Source organism: Balaenoptera physalus (assembly GCF_965194825.1).
Source record: "Balaenoptera physalus genome assembly, chromosome: 15".
In the NCBI taxonomy this organism is placed as follows: Eukaryota; Metazoa; Chordata; class Mammalia; order Artiodactyla; family Balaenopteridae; genus Balaenoptera; species Balaenoptera physalus.
In genome coordinates, this window is record NC_138894.1 from 85,991,817 (window position 1) to 86,014,719 (window position 22,903).

The window sequence follows — 22,903 nt, forward strand, 5'->3', positions numbered from 1 at the left end:
CTCCCTTGGCAGGGACATGCGGGCAGTCTATTAACACTCCTACAGTGACTAGAGAAACACCCTCCTTCTAGACAATTTGGAAAAAAATATGAAAGGATCCATTTCAAAATTGTATTGCTGTACATGAACCTTGAGGAATAAGCCTTCTGTATTGGGAAGGCTTCACCAGTCACCCAACTAGTGTCTTTTGTTCCCTTCTCACTCTAGGTCCCCCAGCTGGAGGCGTCCTCTCTGCCAATACAGATTCCCAGGGTCCTTCACGCCTGGGTGGAGTTCACTTCTTCTATGACGCTAATTTTTCTGGAAGATTCCACCCCACATGGTTTTCTGTCTTCTCTGAATTCCTAGAGAAATATGTCTTTCACTGTACATGCCTTGGGGGACTACCAGTGTAGAGCAGGCCGCTTTGGAATCTAACAGAAACTATAGACTCTCTCCCCAGAGAAAGGAGCATATACATACAATAATACATTATCTAGCACGCACTTTCCACAGACCACGGACTCTCAGTGTCCCCAAACGGGGGCCTCCTGGGGGTCTGGAATCCCAGGTCTCCTCCTATGGGGAAAAGAGCATGGGCTTTTGAGTTCCTAGACGCTCAAGCTCTATCTTTTATTTTCCTGTAGTCTTCAGAAAGATGCTTAACCAACTAAATTTCTTCTTCTTCCAATACATGAAGAGAATGATAGCTACCTGAGGGATTGCTGTAAAGTTTGAGTGAACTTAAGTGTGTGAAAGCTCCAAGCACGGTGCCAGGCACACAGTGGACCCTCAGTAAAATGTGCATGTTCTTGTACCTCTCATATGTCATCATCATCTTCTTCATCATCATCATCATCATCATCACTCTGGTTGGTACTTACTATGTATCAGGTACTACTACTAAGTAAGTAGTAATGCTACTACTTTCACATTCAGTTAACATTTTTGAGCCCTTACCACTTATCAGAAGCTTGTTATGTGCTTCCAGGTCGACTACATTCTTAATTTGGACTTGTGCTGTCTCCCTAAATAGCATGTGTGTCACTTGAGCACTGCAGCCATGGCTTCTGTCATTGAAAACCCCACTCCCACAGGCCGCAGGTATTCAGGGTATTCAACCAGTGATTGACTAGTTCCCTCAGGGCAATTATTCAAGGTGGTGTTTTTATTAGAAAACCAAAGGGAAAAGAAGAAACTTCCCATCAAACTGTTACCAGATTCCCTTTAGGGAGGATAGGAGTTTGATTTTTCCTTTTATTTAGATAGATCACTGTCACCAAGAGAGTCAGTGTTGAGGAAGATAAACCAAGTCTCCTGGGACCTGAGTGGGCAGTGATCCTGACCGACCCCCTCTTTTGACCGTTGGAAAATCTGTGTTGCCCCTTTGCCCTTTGGCATTTCATTCCTTTTCAGTAGAGATATTTCATGAGTCCCTTTGGCAGGGTTTTCTTCATTAGATATTTGTGTTTTCCTTGGACTTTATGCTATATTTACGGAAAGGGGGAAACATAGACACAACCATTTGGTTAAAAATTGCAGTTTTTGATGATTTTTTGAGTATTTATTAAAAGGGTGATCTCCTTACTGCTATTTTCAGAAGCATTTGTTTCTGCTTGCGATTTTCGTGTTGGAAATGGGAATTAACTTGTATAGAGTTATCTGAAGACCCCAGCCTCTAACTGTCACACACTTATATAAATATTGTTCTCTTGAAAATTTTTTTCTTTCATAAAGATTTATATTTTTAAAATTAGCTTCTGTATTTAATTTTAATACATTTAAGTTTTCTAATCCCTAAAAAACATATCTTCCTCATAGATATATTTTGAAGATAAAGTAAGAAAAGGTATCTAAAATACAGTCTTCGGCATGTAGGAAAATCTCTTGTGGTGCTAGCGATTAATACCTTTAAATATTTACCTGATTATAGCTTGACGTTAAAGCAGTTTACATAAAGAGTCATGGATTTTGGGAGACCAAACCTGAAATATCAAGAAACATGCAACTTATATGATTCTGGGGATGTAATACTTCTTTGATTCCATGAATAACTTAAACCATGAAACGAGTTGTAATGCTGAATAATTATAGCTAATATTTGCTCAGTATTTTACACAGCGGTTTTACACTCATTTCAATAGTCTTTGCAAGAATCTCATGTAGAAGAGATTATTATATTATAGTTGTTGTAGGTGAAGAACCGAGACTCAGAGCTACAATGACTTGCTCTAGCATAATGGGGGAGTGAGACGGTGCTTCATATCTGTGCGGGTCTTTCAAACTCTTCCCTAGGAGCTCATCATTTATCACTTACACTATGCATCTTCTGATAATATCAGTAGGCCACATTTTTATTTTAGCCTACTCTGTGCTACAGATCCTCAAGACTGTGTCTTAATCTTTATCAGTAAGTCCCAACCTGCAATGCTCTGGGAAAACAAGCCCAGCAAATAGCCAAAGCCGTCATGCCAGACGCCCACACACCTTCACTTTGGTAGAAAAGGGACAGTCCTGGAGAACCCGGTCATGGAGGAAGACAGGTGTCTCTAAGAGCAAAAGGCCATCCGGAGTGGCCACAGATGGAAAGAAGACCACCTTCCAATGCCAGTCTCCAAAGCAGGAAACATCCCAAGTAAGAGCCAGAAAGAATGTTTGCAAGGCCCATCACCTCGTGAGTACTTATCCAACTGGCATCTCCTTCCCTCCGTCTTCATCTGGGAGACCAAATCTCGTGATCTTCCCTTGCTCTGCCCCTACCAGACCCTCCTGTAGGGAGTGAATTCAGATCTCACAACACTCACGGGCACCACTGCAAACTGTGTCGTGTCCCAGGGAGGTTTCAATTTAAGATGATCTCTGAAGATGTCAAGGGAGACATTGTGTGTTTGTGTGTGTGTGAGTGTGTGTGTGTGTGTGTGTGTGTGTGTTAAAATAAGCCTAAACTTTATAATATAGACAGCATACTAGTTTTAAATAATAAACATGCTTTATAAATTATTGCTTGAGCTCCCTTGGGCCTGGAATCCTTAGCGTCCTCCTTTATGAATTCTATTCCTAGTATTTTAGTACTTTCACATCTGTAGTTTTTGCTGTACTTCTCTCTTCCTTCATATTGGTTCTCCAGCTCCTCCTTTATTATTGGAGAGACCTTTCCTATCCCTTGAACTTAATAAGCAGCTTCTTTACCTGTAGAAACTGCCTAGAATCATCACCTGCTGGATTGCCTTATTCTCTCTGATATGAGCTCCCAATCCATAGTGGAGAGTGGCAAGGAGCTGGCAAGTTCCTTGGGACTGACCCAGCAGCAGGTCACATTAGGAGTGTAGGCATGGAGTTACCAGACAGAACATGGAAGCCAGAGTCCCCGACTTCCCTAAATACGGTCCTGGACTGCCAGCCAGGCTTCTCTCCCTGCCTTTTAGCTGTGAAAACACTGCTGTACCCATGGGAGCTCTAAGACTCTGCTCATCCTCAGGTATAAGTGTCAGTCTGCTCTTAGCTGGAGGAGATTTCTCTTTGTCTCAACTCTTAGCCATGATCACTATTTCATTTTTTTTTTTTTTTAAAAAGCTGTACTTCTCCAGTGTAACCTGTTTGTCTGTATTTTCTGAACACCAAATCTTGAAAGAGACTTTTTTCCCCTTTGCTTTGGCACTCAGAAGCTTAGATCCAAATTGACCTCCAACAAATATGAAGATCTTATTGCCTGGATGACCTGTGGTTCATGTACTACTTGCCTCTCTACCTTCATCTTACTATTCTCCTTTTATTTTCCTCTTCCCCTCACTTTCATTATGTAAGCATTTGCATTTTCTAGTAGTGTATAATAACTTATCTTAAATTCTTTTATTGAACAAGATCAAATATTAAAAAATAATCCTCACAGTGATTAACTAAGCCATCTCACTAGTAACATGTTCATAGAAATGTATTTTGTATGCACTTAGGAGCTGTTTGAAAAGATTGGAGAGGCTCTGTCATGAAGAATGTAGCTGGGGGTGTGGTAAAAGCTCTTTGGATGAGGGTCTTCCCAGGTGGAGCCCGAGGTCTAATAAAAAATAACCATGGTCTCTACCCAGTGCCCATCTGCGTGATGTTAACTCACTTTGCAGACCTTGAACCAGAATATACTTCCATGAATTCTTGTCCCATTGGAGGGGCGCGATAAGCATCATTTTTTTTTTCCCATGAAGGAGATGAACTATTTCTGTGTTTATTCAAGGAGCTTGTATTGAAATGCATGTTCTATAGGTTCCATAGGACTGGACTTGATCCCTAATACTACATAATACCCCGTAATTATCAATTATTCTTCCAGACAGTTCCTGTTTGGGATGTGAAGCATCTAGAGTACATCTAGACTATTTCCAGTTAGTTGACCTGGGCTGTTGTTAGAATCATGCTTCAAAATATTGGACTGCATCAGCCAACCAGCTTAAGTAACGTTTTGAACAGATAGAACTCTGCAGCCAGCTAGTATTTGGATGTATTTCCACGTGTGTTTATTTCAGTCTGTTACTAATTTTAAAGGCTTAATGTATTTCCCACCCAGGCACTCTGACAGTAAAATCCTACACAAGTCAGACTTTTAGGAGGAAGCTAAATCCATTCAGGTCTCTTGTGACATGTTAATAGCACAAAGCTAGGGAAATTAAGAATATTTAACTTCCATTAAGGCATTTTATGTGAAAGTCAGGGCTGCTACTAAACAGTAGAATCATCTTCCTACAAGAAGTGCCTCCGGGTCTGAGCTGGAATTGTTCATTAAATTGGGAACAGATTATTTCCTAGAGGCCCAGGAGGATTTGTGAATGTTGCCCAGTGGCAGGGATGGGCTATACCAGTTCTGAGTTTTAATCTGGCAGAACCTGTCTCATACAGGGCTTTGCTCAAAAATACCTTAAAAGAACATGTGCATAAAGGCAAGGGAGGAAGAAAATGACAGAAAGAATAGGGACGATCCTTTTGGAAGAGAGAAGCACGGTGTTTGCCTCCTATTGTGTGTGTGTGTGTGTGTGTGTGTGTGTGTGTGTGTGTCAAGATGGGCAAGGTCTAAGAGGTATCTATTCCAACCTTCTGCCCAACTCATTTTTACAATATTTTTCAGGAGTAATACACCATATTTCTAATTAAACACCACCAGTGACAGGAAACACTATTTCACAGGGCAAATCGCCCAATATGCCGACAACCCTAATGGTTAGAAATTTTTTCACGACACTGAATGAAGATCTTCCTCATTATTTCCTCATTGGTTCTAGTTCTCTTCCCTAGAGCCACATACAACCTACCTCAATCGTTTTCCATAGGGGAATTCTAAGTAAGTATTTGAAGGCTGTTAAGATAATTATCATGATGATGACGGTGGTAATTATCATGTAATGTGCCTTGAGCACTTCCTGTAAGTACGGTGCTAAACACTTTATATTTTTATTCATTAATATTCATGATTGATGAAATAGATACATTTCACAAATTCTTTTTACAGATGAAAAACCTGAGGCTTAGACAGTAAAGTACCTTGCCTTGGATAACAGAGCTAACAGGAAACAGAATTAGGATTGCAAACAGCCCTCCCTAAGCAGACTCTTTTCTAGCTTCACGTTAGTGACTTATACCGTGAATGATGTCTACAAGTGTATGAGTTATTTTCTCAGAAGGGGGGATTATGGAGACTAGATTATACCACCTTCTGCACTTAAGGGAACTGCTTGCTATGTATTTTCATGCACAATATCATCCTTTTCGTATATTCCTCTTTCACCACATCTTTCTTAGAGTGGCATATCTTTTTAAATGCCTGTAGCAACATAAATACTGTCAGAAGCCATGTGGATAGAAAATTACATCCCTGCAGTTCCCTTTTACTGGTCCAGTGATTTTTCACGTTGATCCTTCACAAGCTGAGGTGTCTGAACCGTGAGTTAGAAAAATGCCTTCCAAAGAGCACAGCACCTAGCATCAAATCGCGGCTCCGTAAATATGTGTAGAATAAATGAATGGACAATGGCCTCCTGAAGAAGATGGTTTAATGTCTAGAGCTGAGAGCAGTAGAAATTTTGCTATTTACTTAAATAATAACTACGTTTTCCCTATTTTTTCAGGTTGGGATTGCAGATATGTAACCAATTTGTATTTCTCTATAGACTTGATTCACCCTTGCAAATGTCTCAGGCTGCAGTTTCATTGAGAAAACTTTTTGGATGTTATACCTTTCCGTTTCTACACTTCATGAAGTACCTAATTTCGTTACCATTGAAATGTCAAATTGCAAGAGCCTCTGACTTGCCTGGGAAACATGACCTCCTGTACAGGCTAAGAGGGGTTCCTGGGAGTATAAATCTGTTTTCTAAACTGTTTTCCTCAGGAACTTTAAGAAACTTACCTTTTTGGATAGGTATTTTAATAATGCCCTCTCTGTTCTTCTTGTCCATTGACATGGTATGTTCCCACATCAATGGAACAGAAACAAAGCGAAGCTGAGATATTAAGCGTAAGGATTCAGGGGATTAGTGAAGGGGAAAGGGAAGAAATTTGTAGAATGTACCTAAACTCTGCCTCCTATGACTAAAATACCTAATTCTTTGAATAAAAAATAGTTGCTAAGTTATCACTCATCACCTGGTATAAAGATACTTTCAATTGGGCCTTCTGATGTAGTTATAAGGGTTCAGTGGTATTTATGCAAGTTATTAAAAAATGTCCAATCTTTTAAGAAGCTTGTTTTTTATACTGCTAATGGTATTTGGTTTTGTGTTGCCTCTCCTAGGTTTGCTGGGATGGGAAACCTGCTCAAAGTCCTTACCAGGGAAATTGAAAACTACCCACACTTTTTCCTGGATTTTGAAAGTAAGTTCCAAAAATTAAAAGATTATGATGAAAACTTTTCACTTTCTTTATAGCTTGTTGATAGGGAAGTTATAAGATAAAGATTGTGTGTGATACTTAAACCACATCCAAATGTCACTCTGCGTTTCTCTGAGTCTTCAAAGATCATTTCCTTCCTTCTTTTCATACATTTTTAAAAACACCCTAAAAAATATCTTTTTAATATGCCCAGGCTTTTCTTTGATTTTAGAAGCAATCAGTTATTGTAGGCCTAACATAAATCATCAACATGTATTTTCCTAATAATTTTCAAGATTTTTTATGTCATATTCCAAAGAAAAATAGTATACATAGTAACTGACACAGATTAATATAGAACAAATATCACTAGACGTGAAAGAAAAAGTGATATATACAAGAAATGAGGCTTACAGATTTTGTATTTTTGAGTCACCTCTATCTGTTCTTTTATATTATTTGATAATACAAAACTGTTTCAGGAGTTTAAGATATAACTTTCATTTGAAAGGCTATTTTTCTTTTATCAAAAACTTTAAATTTTTTCCTAAGGCAAAATGGCTCATGAATCATGACTAAATACATACAGAGATTCTTTCTTATCTTGTTTATTTTTTTTTATATATATATTTTTCTTAACCATATTTGCTTATTTATTTATTTATTTTTATTTTATGGCTGTGTTGGGTCTTCGTTTCTGTGCGAGGGCTTTCTCTGGTTGTGGCAAGCGGGGGCCACTCTTCATCGCGGTGCGCGGGCCTCTCATTATCGCGGCCTCTCTTGTTGCGGAGCACAGGCTCTAGACGCGCAGGCTCAGTAATTGTGGCTCACGGGCCCAGTTGCTCCATGGCATGTGGGATCTTCCCAGACCAGGGCTCGAACCCGTGTCCCCTGCATTGGCAGGCAGATTCTCAACCACTGCGCCACCAGGGAAGCCCCTTGTTTATTTTTTGATTCAATATATTTATAAATGAATGACACATTCATGTTTAATCAACTAGGCTCACATTTCTACACTCACTCTTGTGTTCTCCTCTTTTTGAATTGCAGTTCCACAATGCTAAGCATAGTTAAATGTCCTTTGTCCAGTAGTCATCTGTTACAAACTTTAATCTGCTTTAAACTGTAATATTTCAAGTATTTTATTTATAGTAAAAATAAGTTGGAACTTCCTTACATATACATTAAACCTTCTAACAGAGATTTTTCTAAGTAAATGCTAGAAGACCCTTCTAAGATACAGCAAACCAAATGATGAAAGCTCCTTGGATGTATCTTTTAAAAATCTTTGGTATGTCTAAAATACCTACTTGAAAAGGAAAAGTGTCCCCAAAGCTCTTGCATTCTGAAAAAGATTTTTACTGTAGATTATATTCAATGAAAGAGATCTCACTTCTGATTTAACTCGGTTTGCTGTTGTTCTTGATATTTGACTGGGTTTGGCTGGATTTGATTGGGTGTGGTTGGTTTTGGTTGGGCTTGGTTGGGTTTAGTTGGATTTGGTTGGATTTGGTTGGGTTTGGTTGGGTTTGGTTGGGTTTGGTTGGGTTTGGTAAGAGGTGCAGCTGGGAACTCAAGAGCCAGATTGATTTGATACTTCAAAAAGAGTGGGCTTTTTTTACTTGTGTGACTTTTGCTACTCCTCTGTAATATACATATCTTTGTTGTTGTTGTTACAGGAAGATTTATTAATAACTTTAAAGAATTGTTACAAAATAAATTACCTATTATTCCAACACCCTAATTTTACTACTTGCATTTTTAATTGACCCCTTCCACTTCTTTTCGTATGCACTTTACACTGTTTCATTCAGCATGCACAGAGGCCCAAATGGTGGTAAAACACCCCATTCACTCACAACTTCAGGGATATATAAACACCTAGGGGAGTTACATGCCTGTTCTTTTTTGGAAGCTCTAAAGTCCACGTGCATGTGTGCGTGCTTCTCACAACGACTACCAGAGTGACCCCATTTGCCTATTTCGCTGTTCTTGAATTTTGGCTTTCCATGCTTCCACATAGATTAGGGTTGAGTCCTTTGTCAAGTCTAATATCAAAATCCTTTAAAGTGATAAAAGTAAAATCTACAGGAATTTAAAGCAGTAGTTTTCAACTGATGTTCTCTAGAGCAGCAGTGTTCTGAGACGACATCTCAGGGGATCCCCTTCCCCACCACCATAGCAAAGGGGCCTCACTTCCTCTCTGCTACAACCCAAGGACTCTGATCTGCTCAGTCTTGTACTTTGGACATTTTCTTAATATGTTATTTACGGGAAGGTCATGGTGGCTGAAGAGAACATTTAAATATCTTGAATTTTGATAACAGCTTATGGTACCAAAATTCCATTTGTAGATATACTATAATTTCTCCAAGAGGGGGAAGTGTGGAATGGATTTCCATGTCTGGTGGCTCACTACTAGGACTAAAACTATAGTATTTAAGGAAAATATAAAACTATAAATTTATAGAAATATATAAAATCTTGTTTGTTTCCCCCTCAATACCAAGAAGAGTAACATTATTTCACTGAGACTGAGAAGATAAATCACTGGGCTGAAGTCACACAGGGAGTGATTGGGGAACTGAGATGGGAACACAGATGTCTTTGGCTTTCTTCCTCCCTCTGCTTTGATTCCCTTAAGTGCTCATCACAGACAGCTTCCAGGAAGTGCTACAGCCATCATTCTGTTCCTGATTAGAGAGGGAAGTCTTAATCATCTACAAACTAAGATGTCTCATGAAAAAAAAAAAAAAAATTGGTTTCTTGATCCTGCAAATCGTATTTCCTAAAGTTGGCTTTCAAGAAAAAAGGATGATGGACTGGAAGGGTGGGGGAGGTGGGCTGTGGTCATGATTTTTCCTTGAGTATATAGATTTCAGCTCAGTACGGTAACAGTATATTGAGAATGGTTATGAGCCTTCGTGTAAGCCAGGGTGCCATCAGGGAGACAGAGCTAAACAAGAGCAGCCTTTGCCTAATGAAGCCCCAGGCAGGTGTGGAGGACAATACAGGCACACAGTTCAAGACAAAGTAAAATAAGGGGCTTAGGAGAGGCACGGTGTGGCCTGGGAGTAGAGGGAGAAAGCATACATCAAGTTTCAGGAAATGGATGACTACAGAAGGAATTGGAGAAGTTTTCTTGCAAAGGTGGCATTTGGAATGGACTTAAAACAATGAGTGTTTTTTTCTACAGATCTAGAAGACTTTTCCAAAGAGACTAGTTGAAATCCCTGAGGGAAAACTAGAGCAGGCAAGAGCTTGAGGTGATGGGAACTTCAGGTGTGCTTATACTTAAAGGGAGGTTGAGTAGTTAGAGGATCCAGGAGAGAAAGGCCACACTGAGGAGGAACCTCATCTTACTCAGTTGAGATTCCTGATGGCAGGGCTTGGGCCCCACCCAGTTTGGCGATCCAGCACTCAGCCCGCATTGAGCCTGGGCTATTGGACAATGAATGAGCCTGAGTAACAGATGCTGGCCATGTGAAGAAACAGAATAGAACAGGCTAGATCAGGCAGCCAGGAGACACAGACATTCAAGTAGGAGGGAGTGTAAATGGATTCAAATGCTAAGAGTGGTCAAGAAGGATAAAGCTTGAAAAGGGGATGACAGATTGGGCAGTTAACTGCCCAACAGATTCGGGATTTATTACTTTGAGTACAGAGGCTGGATTACAAAAGAGTTAAGGAGTAAGAAGTAGAAGGAGGAAGGAAGGCTGAACAGTATACGGCAACAGCTCAAAGGCATTTGGCACCTCTACTTTGAGTGTTGAATATTCTTTTTGAAGTCACTGATGGAATATAATTGAACTGGGTCAAATAGATATAATTAGGTTGGGTCAAAATATAATACAAAATTAGACACATCTGTCCTTAGGTTTTCCAGTTGTGTAGATCTGATTTAAATTTTTTGACCTTTGCAGCGGGTTTTACAGTTTATGGTCACATTTCTACACAATCACTTAACATCTTTTTATTGTTTTTTTCATCCCACTACTTTTTTCTTTCCATGAACAGAAGTTTTACATTTTGATGAAGTGTGATTTTATCATTTTTTTCCTTCTTTACTAAGTTCATGCTGTACCTTCTTTAAGAAATCATGCCTATTCCACGGTCATAAAGATATCCTACTACATTTCCTTATGAAAGTTTTAGAATTTTAAGTTTTACATTTAGGTCAATGATCAATCCTGAACTAATTTTTGTATATGTTATGAGAGAGGTGTTGGGTTTTTTTTTTTCATGTGATATAAAATTATTCTAGCAAAGGGAGATTGCTTTAATGCCCTTATCATAATTTAGTTAACTATAACATGTATCGGGCTACTTCTGGACCTTTTATTCTCTCTCATTGCTTTATTGATCCCTTTCACCAATTAATACCAAAACGTAACAACTAATAAGTCTTAAAGTCAGGAAGAGTAAGCCCTTCAACTTTGTTCTTTCTCAAGATGTTTTGAGTATTCTAGCTCCTTTACTTTTCTAAATAATTTTATTTATCTTTTATAGGCTTTCAATGTCTACAGAAAATCTTGCTGGGTTATTGATTATAATTACATAAAATCTAGGGATCAATTTGGAGAGAATTGACATCTAGGTAATATTGATTCTTCCCACCTATGAATATGGTCTATCTTTTCATTTGTTTAGATATTCTTTAATTGCATTCAGCAGTGTTTTATAGTTTTTAGAGGTCCCACATATCTTTTGTTAAATATACCTTTAAGCATGCCATATTTTGACCATAACAGCTTTCTTATGCTTAGTGTTTGCAATGGTATATATTTCCCCATTCTGTCTGCCTTTATCTTTATAGCGTGTTTCTCATAAACAACACATAGTTGGCCCAATTTTTTTCATCCAATTTTTTTCATCCTTTTGGATATTATCCAAAAGGTAATATCTACCTTTTTATTGGCATGTTTAGCCCATTTACATTTAATTACTGTATGTACATTTAATTACTGTTTGTATTTGAGTGTATCTTGGTGTTGTTTCCATTTGTTCCATTTCTGCTCTTTGTTTCTCAGTGTTTTCCTGCCTTCCGATTAAATCAAATAATTTTTACTATTCTCTTTTGTCTTTTACGTTGACTTTTTAGTTATGCTTCTTGGTGCTTACTTTAGAGATTATTATATACATCTGTAACTTATTGCCATCTGTCTTCAAAATGTATTCTTTACTTCATGAAGAATTTAAGAAACTTATCACAGTACACATCCAATCACCACCCTTCCACCCTTTGTGCTCTTGCTATATGTTTTGCTTCTATGTACATATGTTATAAACTCCTCATTACAATGTCTTTTTTTAACTTTAAACTTGCAATAGTCTCTTAAACGTGTATGTGTTTGTATTTGTAATCTTAATAGATCTTTTATATTTTCTCACACATTTTCTTATTCCAGTGTTCTCCATTCCTTCTGACATAACTAGGTCTCTTTGGTATTATTTCACTTCCCCGTGGAAAGGATTTGGAAGGCATCGTGTGCTTATATCATATGTGACTTATTCAGTATCTGGCATAGACCTGGGCATGAAGTATAAGCTTAGGAATTTTGATTTCTTCACTGATGCTAATTCAGTAACTATCTGCAGAACATCTCCTGCATCCTAGCATTAGGAAGGACCAGCAGAAGTGGGGGTGGTGTCTTCGTGGAGCAGAGAGGCATGGGGGGAAAGACATAGAGCACATAAATATAGGAACATTAGAAGAACATGAACTTTTTTTCAAGGAGTATATAACTTTATTGGGGAGATCAGATGCAAACACATTGAAGAGACAGTAGGGCAGGTAGCAGAGAAGTCTGTAATAAGTAGAACAGAGAGCAAGTGATGGGCTGGCCAAAAGAAATACAGGTTCTAGGCTGGGCCGAAGATGTGTTTCTTAGAATATAGCAACTGAAAAATGATTTTCTTATAAGAAAAACCAACCTTTATGAGCATAATAGGCATGCCAAAAACAATAATGGTGGTTGATGGGGAAGGAGGTGGGGTTAAGAGGGAAATTCTACAGCTTCCAAACCACTGTCCTCTCAGAAAGGCTCTGAATATTTTGACCTGTTAGGGCTACAGTCTCCTACTCTTTAGAGCAAGGGAGGGGGCGCTGTCAGAGTAGGCGATCATCTGGGCTTTCTTTGTTGACTCAGGCCACTTCCTGCTGCTACTGATCTCTTCTTTCATCTCTCCCTCTCTGGTACCCTCACGTCTGCTGAGGTTGTTCACAGGAGGCTAGGTAATCTTAGAAGAGTAAAGGAGGAAAATAAAGAATGTTTTTGGTCACTTTACAAATGAAACAACACAAACAAAAAGCAAAGGAACAGAACAGACCTGGGAAGGAATTTGTTTATGCCATCGTAGGGATTCATTCACAAAGATTCTTTCAGTTTCTAGCACTTTTGCTTTTTAAGCGCTTTTCATCTGTCAACATCCTCATTACGATCCTACAGGTCATAGACCCCACAGGAACATACAGGGAGGAGACGGGGCTCTTGTTAGCTTCCCTCCCTTTACCAAGAAATAATATGAGACCCAGAGAGATTAATAGGCTTTCCCTGAGGTCTCATGTTTAGTGAGTGGTAAAACTGATGGTAGGATCTGGGTCTCCAAAACTACATCCTTGGAGCTCCCCCTTCCCCCATGACATCACAGGGATCTCACAGCATGTGAATGAAATAAACAAGCCTTCAAGTATCTTAACCCTCCCTGTTCTTTGCAGTCTCTCATCTGATTGTTCCTTGGGAAAGGGCTCTGGCATATGATGACTAACGCTCCTGTACAAATAAATGTGTCAACCAGTCACACTTACTTACATCTTCCAATGGACCTTCACAATTTTACGTTGTTTCTGTAAGCAGTTAGTATTGTGCTATAAATCATTTCCATTTTACATCCCCAAATTTTAACATTAGATAGTTTTGTTTCTTAGTTTATCCTGAAGGGGCGAGGTGTGGAGAAGGGGGGAAGTTGGAGGGGAAGAAAAGCCATAGATTTAATTTATGGCTTTTGGCAAATTCTTTCTGCTGTACCTTTCTTCTGTGTTTATACAGCAACCAGTGGGGTACAGAGATAGGGATGTATCCTGTTGATGAAGTGCCAGGGCTTCCTTCGAAGCCAAAGACATCTCCAAATAAATTGTGTCTTTTTCTCACATTATCTCTGGTTAATTTGTTTGATTCTCTGTCAGCTTTTCCACACAGTACTGAATAGGTTGTTAGGAAAAGGTGTGTGGGTTCCCAGTGCTTGTAGAGACAGGGCTCGTCCTTGGCTGATTTACAGAGATAAGAACCCTTTGATTTGACAGCCCTGCTCTGGGTTGAACCCTGCTGCCTTGCCCTGGGGTATGTTCACCAAAGATGTTCGTTCCTGACAAACAAAGCCCATGGCCACCTTCCTCTCCATCAGCACAGTGGAATGCCAAGCATTCTGCTTTCAGTAAATATCACGATCCTCCACTGTGAAACCTCTTCCTGACCCTGGTGACTCCAAAATGCTGACAGTGAATATCCACTGTCACTAGCAAATTGAGCCAAAGGAGGATAAATAGATCCCCTGTAAACAGCACGAATACTGTTTAACTTTCTTAATTGATAAGATGGTACTTTTCCATTAAAAATTCTAGGCACTTGGAATTCAGCAAGTTCTTGACAATAAATATATGTGTTCAAGGTCACAGTGCACATGATACATTTTCATACTTTCTACAATAGCAAGTCCAGAATAGGGGTCTAAATCATCACCCGGGGAAAAGCCTGGATGGGCTTGTTCCCGGGCTCCTAGAAGTGTTGGTTTCTGAAATTGCCTGTGTAAATCACAGGGGTTTTTAACAGCTTCATCGTTAGACAGGAGCAGCCCAGCTTTCTGTAACCATCCTCCTTAATTTTGATGAAATAACTGGTGATGATTAGAAATTTAGAATGTGATTCTTAGAAAAAATATCACCAATTAATTCACTGACTGCAACTGGAAATAACGACCCATTTCCATCATTAATATTATTGGTGTGCATTTGTGTGTGCGTGTGTGTGTGTATACCTTTGACTAAAGGTCAATCTGTGTGTTAAAAATAGAAAAACAACCCATAATTCAGAGTTCCTGTTCACTCAGCAAATGCTTTAGGAGGTTGCTGACAGGTTAAATATAGTAACCTTTTCAATCACTAATTCTTCAAGGTCTTTTTCAAGATGTCTCTCCTTGACATCCGAAGACACAATACATTTTAAAAGCATGGTAACCGACTGAATCTGAATCTGGAGAATGCCAAAAGTATAGACCCCAAAGCCTCTCAAAGGACTACTCCAAAATGATAACAGCCTTAGAATTGGGAGAATAAGCATTAAATGCAGTTTTTCACTCATCAAATATTCTATTAATGTGTTAACCACACTGAGGAAACGTTGACGCTGTAGATAAATGATGGAAGATTTAAAAACACAATGTTAATGAAGATGTGAATAGCCAATCTGATTGTAGGTGAATGCATATTATCTTCATGGTAATAGTGAGACATGCAACACTGTTAAAGCCATTTAGAGAGACAAGACAGAGGAGAGGATCTAGAAGCAATAGGATCTTCATTTCTTTTGCTGCTTCCCACAACCCACGTTCTCTGTCACCTGGTCAATTTCCTCATTTATTCATTGAGTCATGACATGTTTAGTGAGTGTCTCCAATGGGTAGGTCATATGGGAGCACTAAGGACAAGAATACAGACCCTGTCTCCAGAGATCTCAGAATTCAAAGACAAGCAGAAAAACCATCACAAAACAATGTGAGAAGTATATTTAAATCATATGTTTCAACTATTCAGCACATTTTTCTACCAGCATCTACTGCGTGCCAGGCACTGTGTTAGGTCCTGGAGGTACAATATCAAATGAAACAAATAAGGCCTGAGTCTTACAGGCTAAAAGATCAGATTCTCACTAATTAGTCCTAAGTGTCTGATCATTTAGCTGGGGGATCAAAGTGGGATGAATCATGAACTTAGGGATTTGGACCAATCCCAAATGTCACTTAGGGTTACACAGTCCTTTTCCCATTTGAAAAAAGAAGAAGACAGATTAGGGCTTCTTCCAGTTGGTACTCTCTACCTCAAAAGTTGATGCCATTTATGATTTGAGTCCCCTGAGACTCTTACAGCTGCCTGGCCCAGAAGACAGAGACTGTGCTGCTGGCACCAAGGGCTTAATTATTAGCTGGAAGAAAAGGTGACTTCAGTTCCATGACAGAGGAGAGAGGAAAAAACTAGGGCTTGCAATAAGCCTAACAAATTATGGAAGAAAATGAGCCAACACATTTCTAAGTCAGAATCATTCCCAAAGAAGGAATGATGGCTTGGATTTCTCCCACCCCTCCCCACCCCATCCCTGTCGAATGGGGCCACATGAGAAACATTTCCAATAGGACACTATTATATCTGCCAAAAGAAGTGTTTTCCCAGAGAGGGAGGCTGGGGACTGAGGGTCCTGCTTCACAGATCACTCTGGCTAGCAGGAGGGAGTTACTGCAGGCCGGAAGGGATTCACCAGAGCCCCCTACTCTGCCACCTCTGGGAGAGAAGTGGTATCGTCCTCCATGTCACTCATCCAGCTCTTTGTGGTCACATCAACGTCAGTGTGAATTTGTATTAGAAAGTGTCACTTCGCCTGGGACGTAGAGATGCTTGCCTATCTGTGGCCAGTACCACTTTTAGGCCACTCTACTGGAAACTGTCTTACTTTTGAAGCACTTAAGAAAGGCCTCTGGTTTAAAAAACTGAGTTTGAAATCTTTCTCTTTTGGTGTTTCAGTAACCATCAAAAGAATGGGGGCTTTTTGTTTTTGTTTTTCCAATGCTCCTCTTCTAGACCACTTACCTTTAATTCTGTTTTGTTTAAAACTTATCAAGTGGTGACTTGCTAAGATGGAGTCATGTGACAGCCAAGATTAGGAGCCTTTTCTGTTCTCCAAGTGCCTTCCTCTCCCACACTTCTTTGTATTTATATTCAAATAGACTTACCTCTCAGAATCTCGGTCCCAGACTCTCTTTTTCTTTTCCTTCTCAAATATAAATCTCTATAGGAAATTGTCTTTGTGCTTAGCTTGTGAGTTTTCGATACGTTCATCCAAAGGGGAAAGGATTTGAGTCAAGAGTGTTTGATCTTTTGTTCTCTAGGATCTTTACATTTTTGTCATATGTTTTCTTCCCTGACCTTCTTCTTACTTGGGAATTGCCAGCCTTACCCTGGAATTCTGTTCACTGAAACGTGTTCCTCAGTTACAGGCTTCCTAGCTTGTGGGTTTTAGGTTTCTGTTTAAGATGCCATATTGCTTTGAGAAAAGTTTGGGAAAACAGGAAAAGATGAAATATATAGTGTATTGTGACAAACATTTTACCTGAGACAACTTACCAAGTGTTTGCGGGAAGCAGGAGGAGGGTAGCAAAGGATAAAGGAGAAACATGTTTCTTTCTCTCCTCTGCTTCCCAGGCTGGATTCAACAATGTAACCTGGCAGGTCCCTTTCCTCTTTCAAGTCCAGCCGTCCTTTGGCCACCTGCCAAGTCTTGCTCCTGCTCTCCATGTATGCCCTCCCCTGGGGCTTCCAGCCAGCCAGCTCCGGTCCCAGCCCTTACATGGAGCAGTTTCCGCTTCTCCCAGACCACACTCATCTCTCCCTTCTCTGCACCCTGGCGCACGTGTACTTTAGTCCCTCCTCATCCGCTAGTTGAAATCCGTCTCATTTGTAGAAGGAACAGGTTGCAGGGTTTCTGGGTAATCTCTGAGGGCCTATGATTTCTTTTCTTTTAAAGAGAATTACTATACACTGGTGAATTTCACCCTTCGTTTCCCAGGTAACTCCACCAATTTCTTAGGCTTTAGCAGGATCTGAGAAATACAGTGATCTTAAAATCTCCATGGGCATCACTTGTCGGAGGTCTGGCCTTGCATTAGTATAGGTCCAGCAGACGGTGACTGAAGCTGGAGCAGCCGCATCTGGCCCAGCTTCTACTCTGATACTCAGCCTTTCTGAAGACCCAGTTGGCATGGTCAATGCCTCACTTAAAAATCACCTGTTTTGTGACTTCTGTTTTTTCTAACCCCCACCAAGATTAGTCAAAACTGGGATCTGATCTGGGTAATGCTAGACCAGGTATGACTCCATCCCACCTTTCATTGGTGAGGTCCGCTGGGAGAATTCAGAGCCTTAGGACTTGGATTTTTGAAAACAGATTTTTAGGAGATGACATCTATCCCCTTTCTCTGTTAGCAGTGCCTTCGTTTTAGATGGAGATTAATTTCCTAACTAGCCTGGGCAAGAAACCTATTTTATAGGCATTGTGAGATAAATAAAACCCAATCTTTACCACCATTCAACTTCCACCCACTAGCCCCCCACAAAATACTCCTGCAGACAAGAGCAAACTTTGGCTCCAGGAATGTAAACAAGTAGGAATTCACTGAGGGGCTAAGGGGATGTTTCTGTGGCTGTTTGAATACGTTCTTCATTATTTAAGCTTAAATGTGTTACTTTTTTTTGTGGATAAATTTCATGGTTAATACCAAAGATGAACAGTACAGGAGCCTTTAAAATGAACTCCTGCCATTTCTTGAGTTCATGTTCAAAGAGAAACCCCAAGGCATTCTACAGATCATTGTGTTCCGGAAAGATACATCATGGCTCTGAAGGATTCATTACCTAATATTTTAAGCTTTTGTAGTATGGAAATATAAGGGAGACTATTTTCCTATCTATACTCAGATTCACAGACTTTCAATCATAACAGAAATATTCAATAGCTTCTATTAAAAGTGGACCCCAAAAGATAATGTTTATTCTTCCTATCACACACTGTACCACTTGGCACGTAGTAGGTATGCAAAAAATGTGACCTATACAAATAAAAGAGTGCCTGCAATGATTCCAACATGCTTTGCTTAATGTGTGTGAAATATCGATGACTATTTTGAACTGAGTAATGGGCAGAATTTCTGTTAGTTTTCCTTTCTTAGCACCTTGTTATGTTAAAGAGTAAATACCAAGCCTGCAGGAGTTAAAATAGGATTGTCTAGCAGGTAGAACTGAATGCCGAGCCTCTTCTCAGGCTGTTTATAAACACAAGCCCTCTGTGTCTTTCGGTTTCCCATCTGCTTAGATGCCCAGCCCACAGAAGGAGAGAGGGAAATATGGAACCAGATCAGCGCCGTCCTCCAGGATTCCGAGAGCATCCTCGCAGACCTGCAGGCTTACAAGGGCGCGGGGCCAGAGATCCGAGACGTATGCCAATAATAATACTGAGCTGACAGCACCCTTGGTGGAGAAAGGAAACCCATGCACGCACACACACAGCAAGATTAAGTAATAGCCCTAGTGTTTCCTAGCGTACTAGGAAGAACAAGGAGGGTAATGTGTCCTTAAAAAATGTATGAATGGTCCTTTTTATTCTAGTACGCTGATCTGAGCACACAGTGCTGTAGACTGTATAGAGTGTTAGCCATTCTCTTCTCCAACATACATTTGATATTGCAGGACTCACATTTAAACAATAATTTGTCAGTATGTTACTTCATATAAGGGAAACATACATATGAAATCTACGAACAGCAATTGAAATATGAGTCATAGTCTGGGTTTATATGAACTTTACAAAAATTTGTAAGAATTTTGGCAGGTTCTACTAGTATCACAAACAAGAGTCATAAAAGATCTCGCTTTAAGTCGTCCTTTTGTTTGAAATAGTTTTGTGGAAGTATCAGCACACACATACATACTGCCACCACCATTTTCTGAAAAAAAACAAAACATAACAAAAACAACAACAAAAACACTGCTAGCGTCATAATCGTGAAGCTGCTGAAACCCAGACAAAAGAGCATTTCGAAGAAACTAACAGCCTATTAAGAGGTTATTTTTCTACTTAGGGGTCACCGTTTAATTTAGGTAATTTAGGTACCATCACAGACTGGCAGGAATGTAATACGTATTATAAAGAAAGGAAAGTATCCACAGAATCTGCATTTCCCAATGAGCACTAGCTCTACTTTAGAAGAATCAAATGGTGATGGAGGAGGACTGAATTGCTTCCAATTAGACATGCATTTTTTTTGCATTGAAGATAAGAGAAACAAGTAAGATGACATGGTGTCTAATTGTCGAGCCATTTACATTATGTTCAAGTGCTAAAATCACCATCCTAATTGAGCATCTTGGACGGCACTCTGATGAACTAATAATGTCCATTGAGGAAATACACATTAGCAAAGTACAACAGGAATCGTATCTTTTTAACTCAAATTCTTTCTCAATCTTAAGTCGTTTTGATGTGGCACTTACTGCTTCTTTTTAAACAGACAATTCCATAATGTTTTGGCAGGCCATTCAAAATCCCAATGACATTCAGCTTCAAGAAAAAGCTTGGAATGCAGTGTGTCCTTTGGTCGTGAGGCTAAAGAGATTTTATGAGTTTTCTATCAGGCTAGGTGAGTATGTGTTTATGGTTTTCATGTCTTACGTGTGAAATTCTGTTACGGCGTTTGAGAAAGTAGCAGGAAAGGTTCAGGGCGTTGGAAACTACCCCACGTCCGTCGCTGTGCATCGTCAGAGGCTGCTCGTACAAAAACACCTGCCGTGTCCAGTTCTGTCAATCCACCTCAGAGTTTCTTCCCCTGCATTTATTGGTGCATTTAGAGTGTCTTTACTAGTGGGTGGTGTCCCTTTGGTTTTCTTCTCAGCTAAGTCTGACTCTTAACAGATTTACCATGTCTGATCACATTTCCGAAGGACAGAGAAAATACAGGTTACCTGCTAACCCAAAAAGAAGTTGGTTGGCTGGAATCATGTGTTAAGTTTAATATAGTAAAATACAAGGAAGACAAACATAACATTCTATCCTTAAGCTTAAAAAAATGTGTGCAGGCACAGCATGGCTTTGCAGAAGCAAGAGGAAAATCAAGTCTGGTTGACAGTAGGCTCTATGTGACCACCGATATGATACAACCCCTCCCCGAACAGTAAAGCTTGTCTGAGGTTTCCCTGGTTAATATAATACATCTAGAACGAGGAAGCGTGTGGTCATGTTTTACTCTACTTCTGCCGTAAGTGAGTGCCACATTTTAAGAGTTAAACAGAGAAACTGAAGTACGCTGGGGGAATAATAGCCATGATGTTGAGAGAACTTGAAGCTAAGACTCAAAGGAAAGAGTTCAATGAACTGAACCAGTTTTTCAAGAAGAGAGAGCTTCTGAAGACACTCAGGTTGAAGAGGAATCAACTTCTCTGTTTCCCCCAAGTGTGTGTCTAGATCCAATGAACTGAAATCCTAAGGAGCCAACTTTCAGCACAGCAGACAGGAAAAATCCACCTATCAGAGCAGGCCAAGGTCAAGCGAGCTGCCTCAGAAGACAGTTTGTTCCCACAGACAGAAAATGCTAGCGGTGTCCTTGGAAAGAAACTGTTAAAGGACTCTAGGGATGATAGAGCAGGCGCTGGTGCACTCTTCTGTGAAGAGCCAGATAATAAATATTTTAGGCTTGTGGGCCGTCCTATTTTCGTTGCAGCCACTCACCCCTGCCACTGTAGCACAAAAGTAGCCATAGTCAATCCCTAGGGGAATGAAAATAAAGCATGGCTGTGTTTTGATAAAACTTTATTTGCAAAAATTGACTGTGGGCCATAGTTTTCCTACCCCTGCTCTAGAGGACTGGTTAAATGACTCGGTGCTAGGAGAAATACATGGAAGGAAAAACTGGAAGGAAGTTTTAGAAACAGAGAAGTGGGAGTAATGAGACTCTTTTCAGGACAATAATGGAGGTAGATATGGCAGTGGGTTTGTAGAAAAATCTTCCTGGGATTTGCTGAGAGTGTAAATGCAGAGAAGAGCTGGAATAGACCAGAAGCCTCTCCCTGCAAAGCAGGTTATTTAACCCATGCATTCAGGGCCACCTCATCTCCTCCTGGATTGTGAATGCTAATCTCATGCACATGATCCAAAATCACCTATTTGTGGTTTTCTAACAGCGTGAGGCATTGGGATGACAGGACATGTGAGGGTCCAGCTGAGCTTTGGGAGACATTTACAAGACTGTGTGGCCACGGGGCTCTTCTCCAGTGGAGGCAGAGCGTGGGGGGCTCCTTTTCCTCCTCACCCACACATGTCACATTTCACACAGTTCTGGGGGAAAAGGTGGAGTGGAAAGACTCAAGCAGGTTATCTCTGAGAATGTCAACTGGGGCTGCAAATTGTGCTTTTTGAGAAGATCTCTGTGAGCCACCTCAAATATGTCTGTATCACTTCGACTTTCAGAAAAAGCTCTTCAGAGTTTATTGGAATCTCTGACCTGTCCGCCCTACACACCAACCCAACACCTGGAGCGGGAGCAGGCCCTGGCAAAGGAGTTCGCGGAAATTCTGCATTTCACCCTTCGATTTGATGAGCTAAAGGTTAGGCCGCGTGTGCTTGGATTAACAGATTCCTACTGAGCACCTAGGTGTCCAGGTGCTCTGCAGTGCTGTGCGGGGTGGGGGGGGGGGAAGAGAGATGAGTGAGCTGTAGCTCCTTCCCTAGAGAGACGTGTCATGTGGTGAGAATTTGAACTCCTTGTGGTCAAAGTGATTTAAGATGGTGGTTTCTACATGGAAATTCAAAATCTGCCAAATGCAACCAGAAAAAAACATTTCAGATGTCTCTTCCTCTTTGGGAACAAGTATACTTTCCCTGAAATCTAGCCTAGGGTAAAACCAGGGCATATTTTTAAATAGTGAAGCTTTGAGTATTTATTTTTAACCGGAAGTTGCTTTGACTCTTGGGTAACAAAGAGAAGTCCTGGTATCTGTGCAGAATCTAGTGTCCGGGCTTCTGATGCATATCCCATACCTGATGCTGAGAGATGACCTGCTTTCCTCCCTTCTGAATTTCAGATGAGGAACCCGGCTATTCAGAATGACTTCAGCTACTACAGAAGGACCATCAGTCGTAACCGCATCAACAACATGCATGTGAGTCCCCGGAGCTACCAGGTTGACACACCCATGCTCCAGTCATCGGGAGGGGCACGGGGAGAAGACAGAGCCTTTGTCTGTAATTCAATTTCCAGAGGA

General features: G+C 40.3%; 1 protein-coding gene across 3 annotated transcripts in view; it reads left to right on the plus strand.

Moving 5' to 3' along the window:
- The window catches only part of CYRIA (CYFIP related Rac1 interactor A), a 107,993-nt gene that overhangs the window by 74,014 nt on the left and 11,076 nt on the right, over nt 1-22,903 (plus strand). For all 3 annotated transcript variants that reach the window (XM_082426444.1, XM_082426445.1, XM_082426446.1), the window contains exons 3-7: nt 6,752-6,831; nt 18,963-19,084; nt 20,181-20,286; nt 22,110-22,246; nt 22,724-22,801. In XM_082426444.1, coding sequence (XP_082282570.1) covers nt 6,762-6,831; nt 18,963-19,084; nt 20,181-20,286; nt 22,110-22,246; nt 22,724-22,801 — 513 coding nt within the window. In that variant the 5' untranslated portion in view covers nt 6,752-6,761. The remainder of the gene's footprint in view (nt 1-6,751; nt 6,832-18,962; nt 19,085-20,180; nt 20,287-22,109; nt 22,247-22,723; nt 22,802-22,903) is intronic.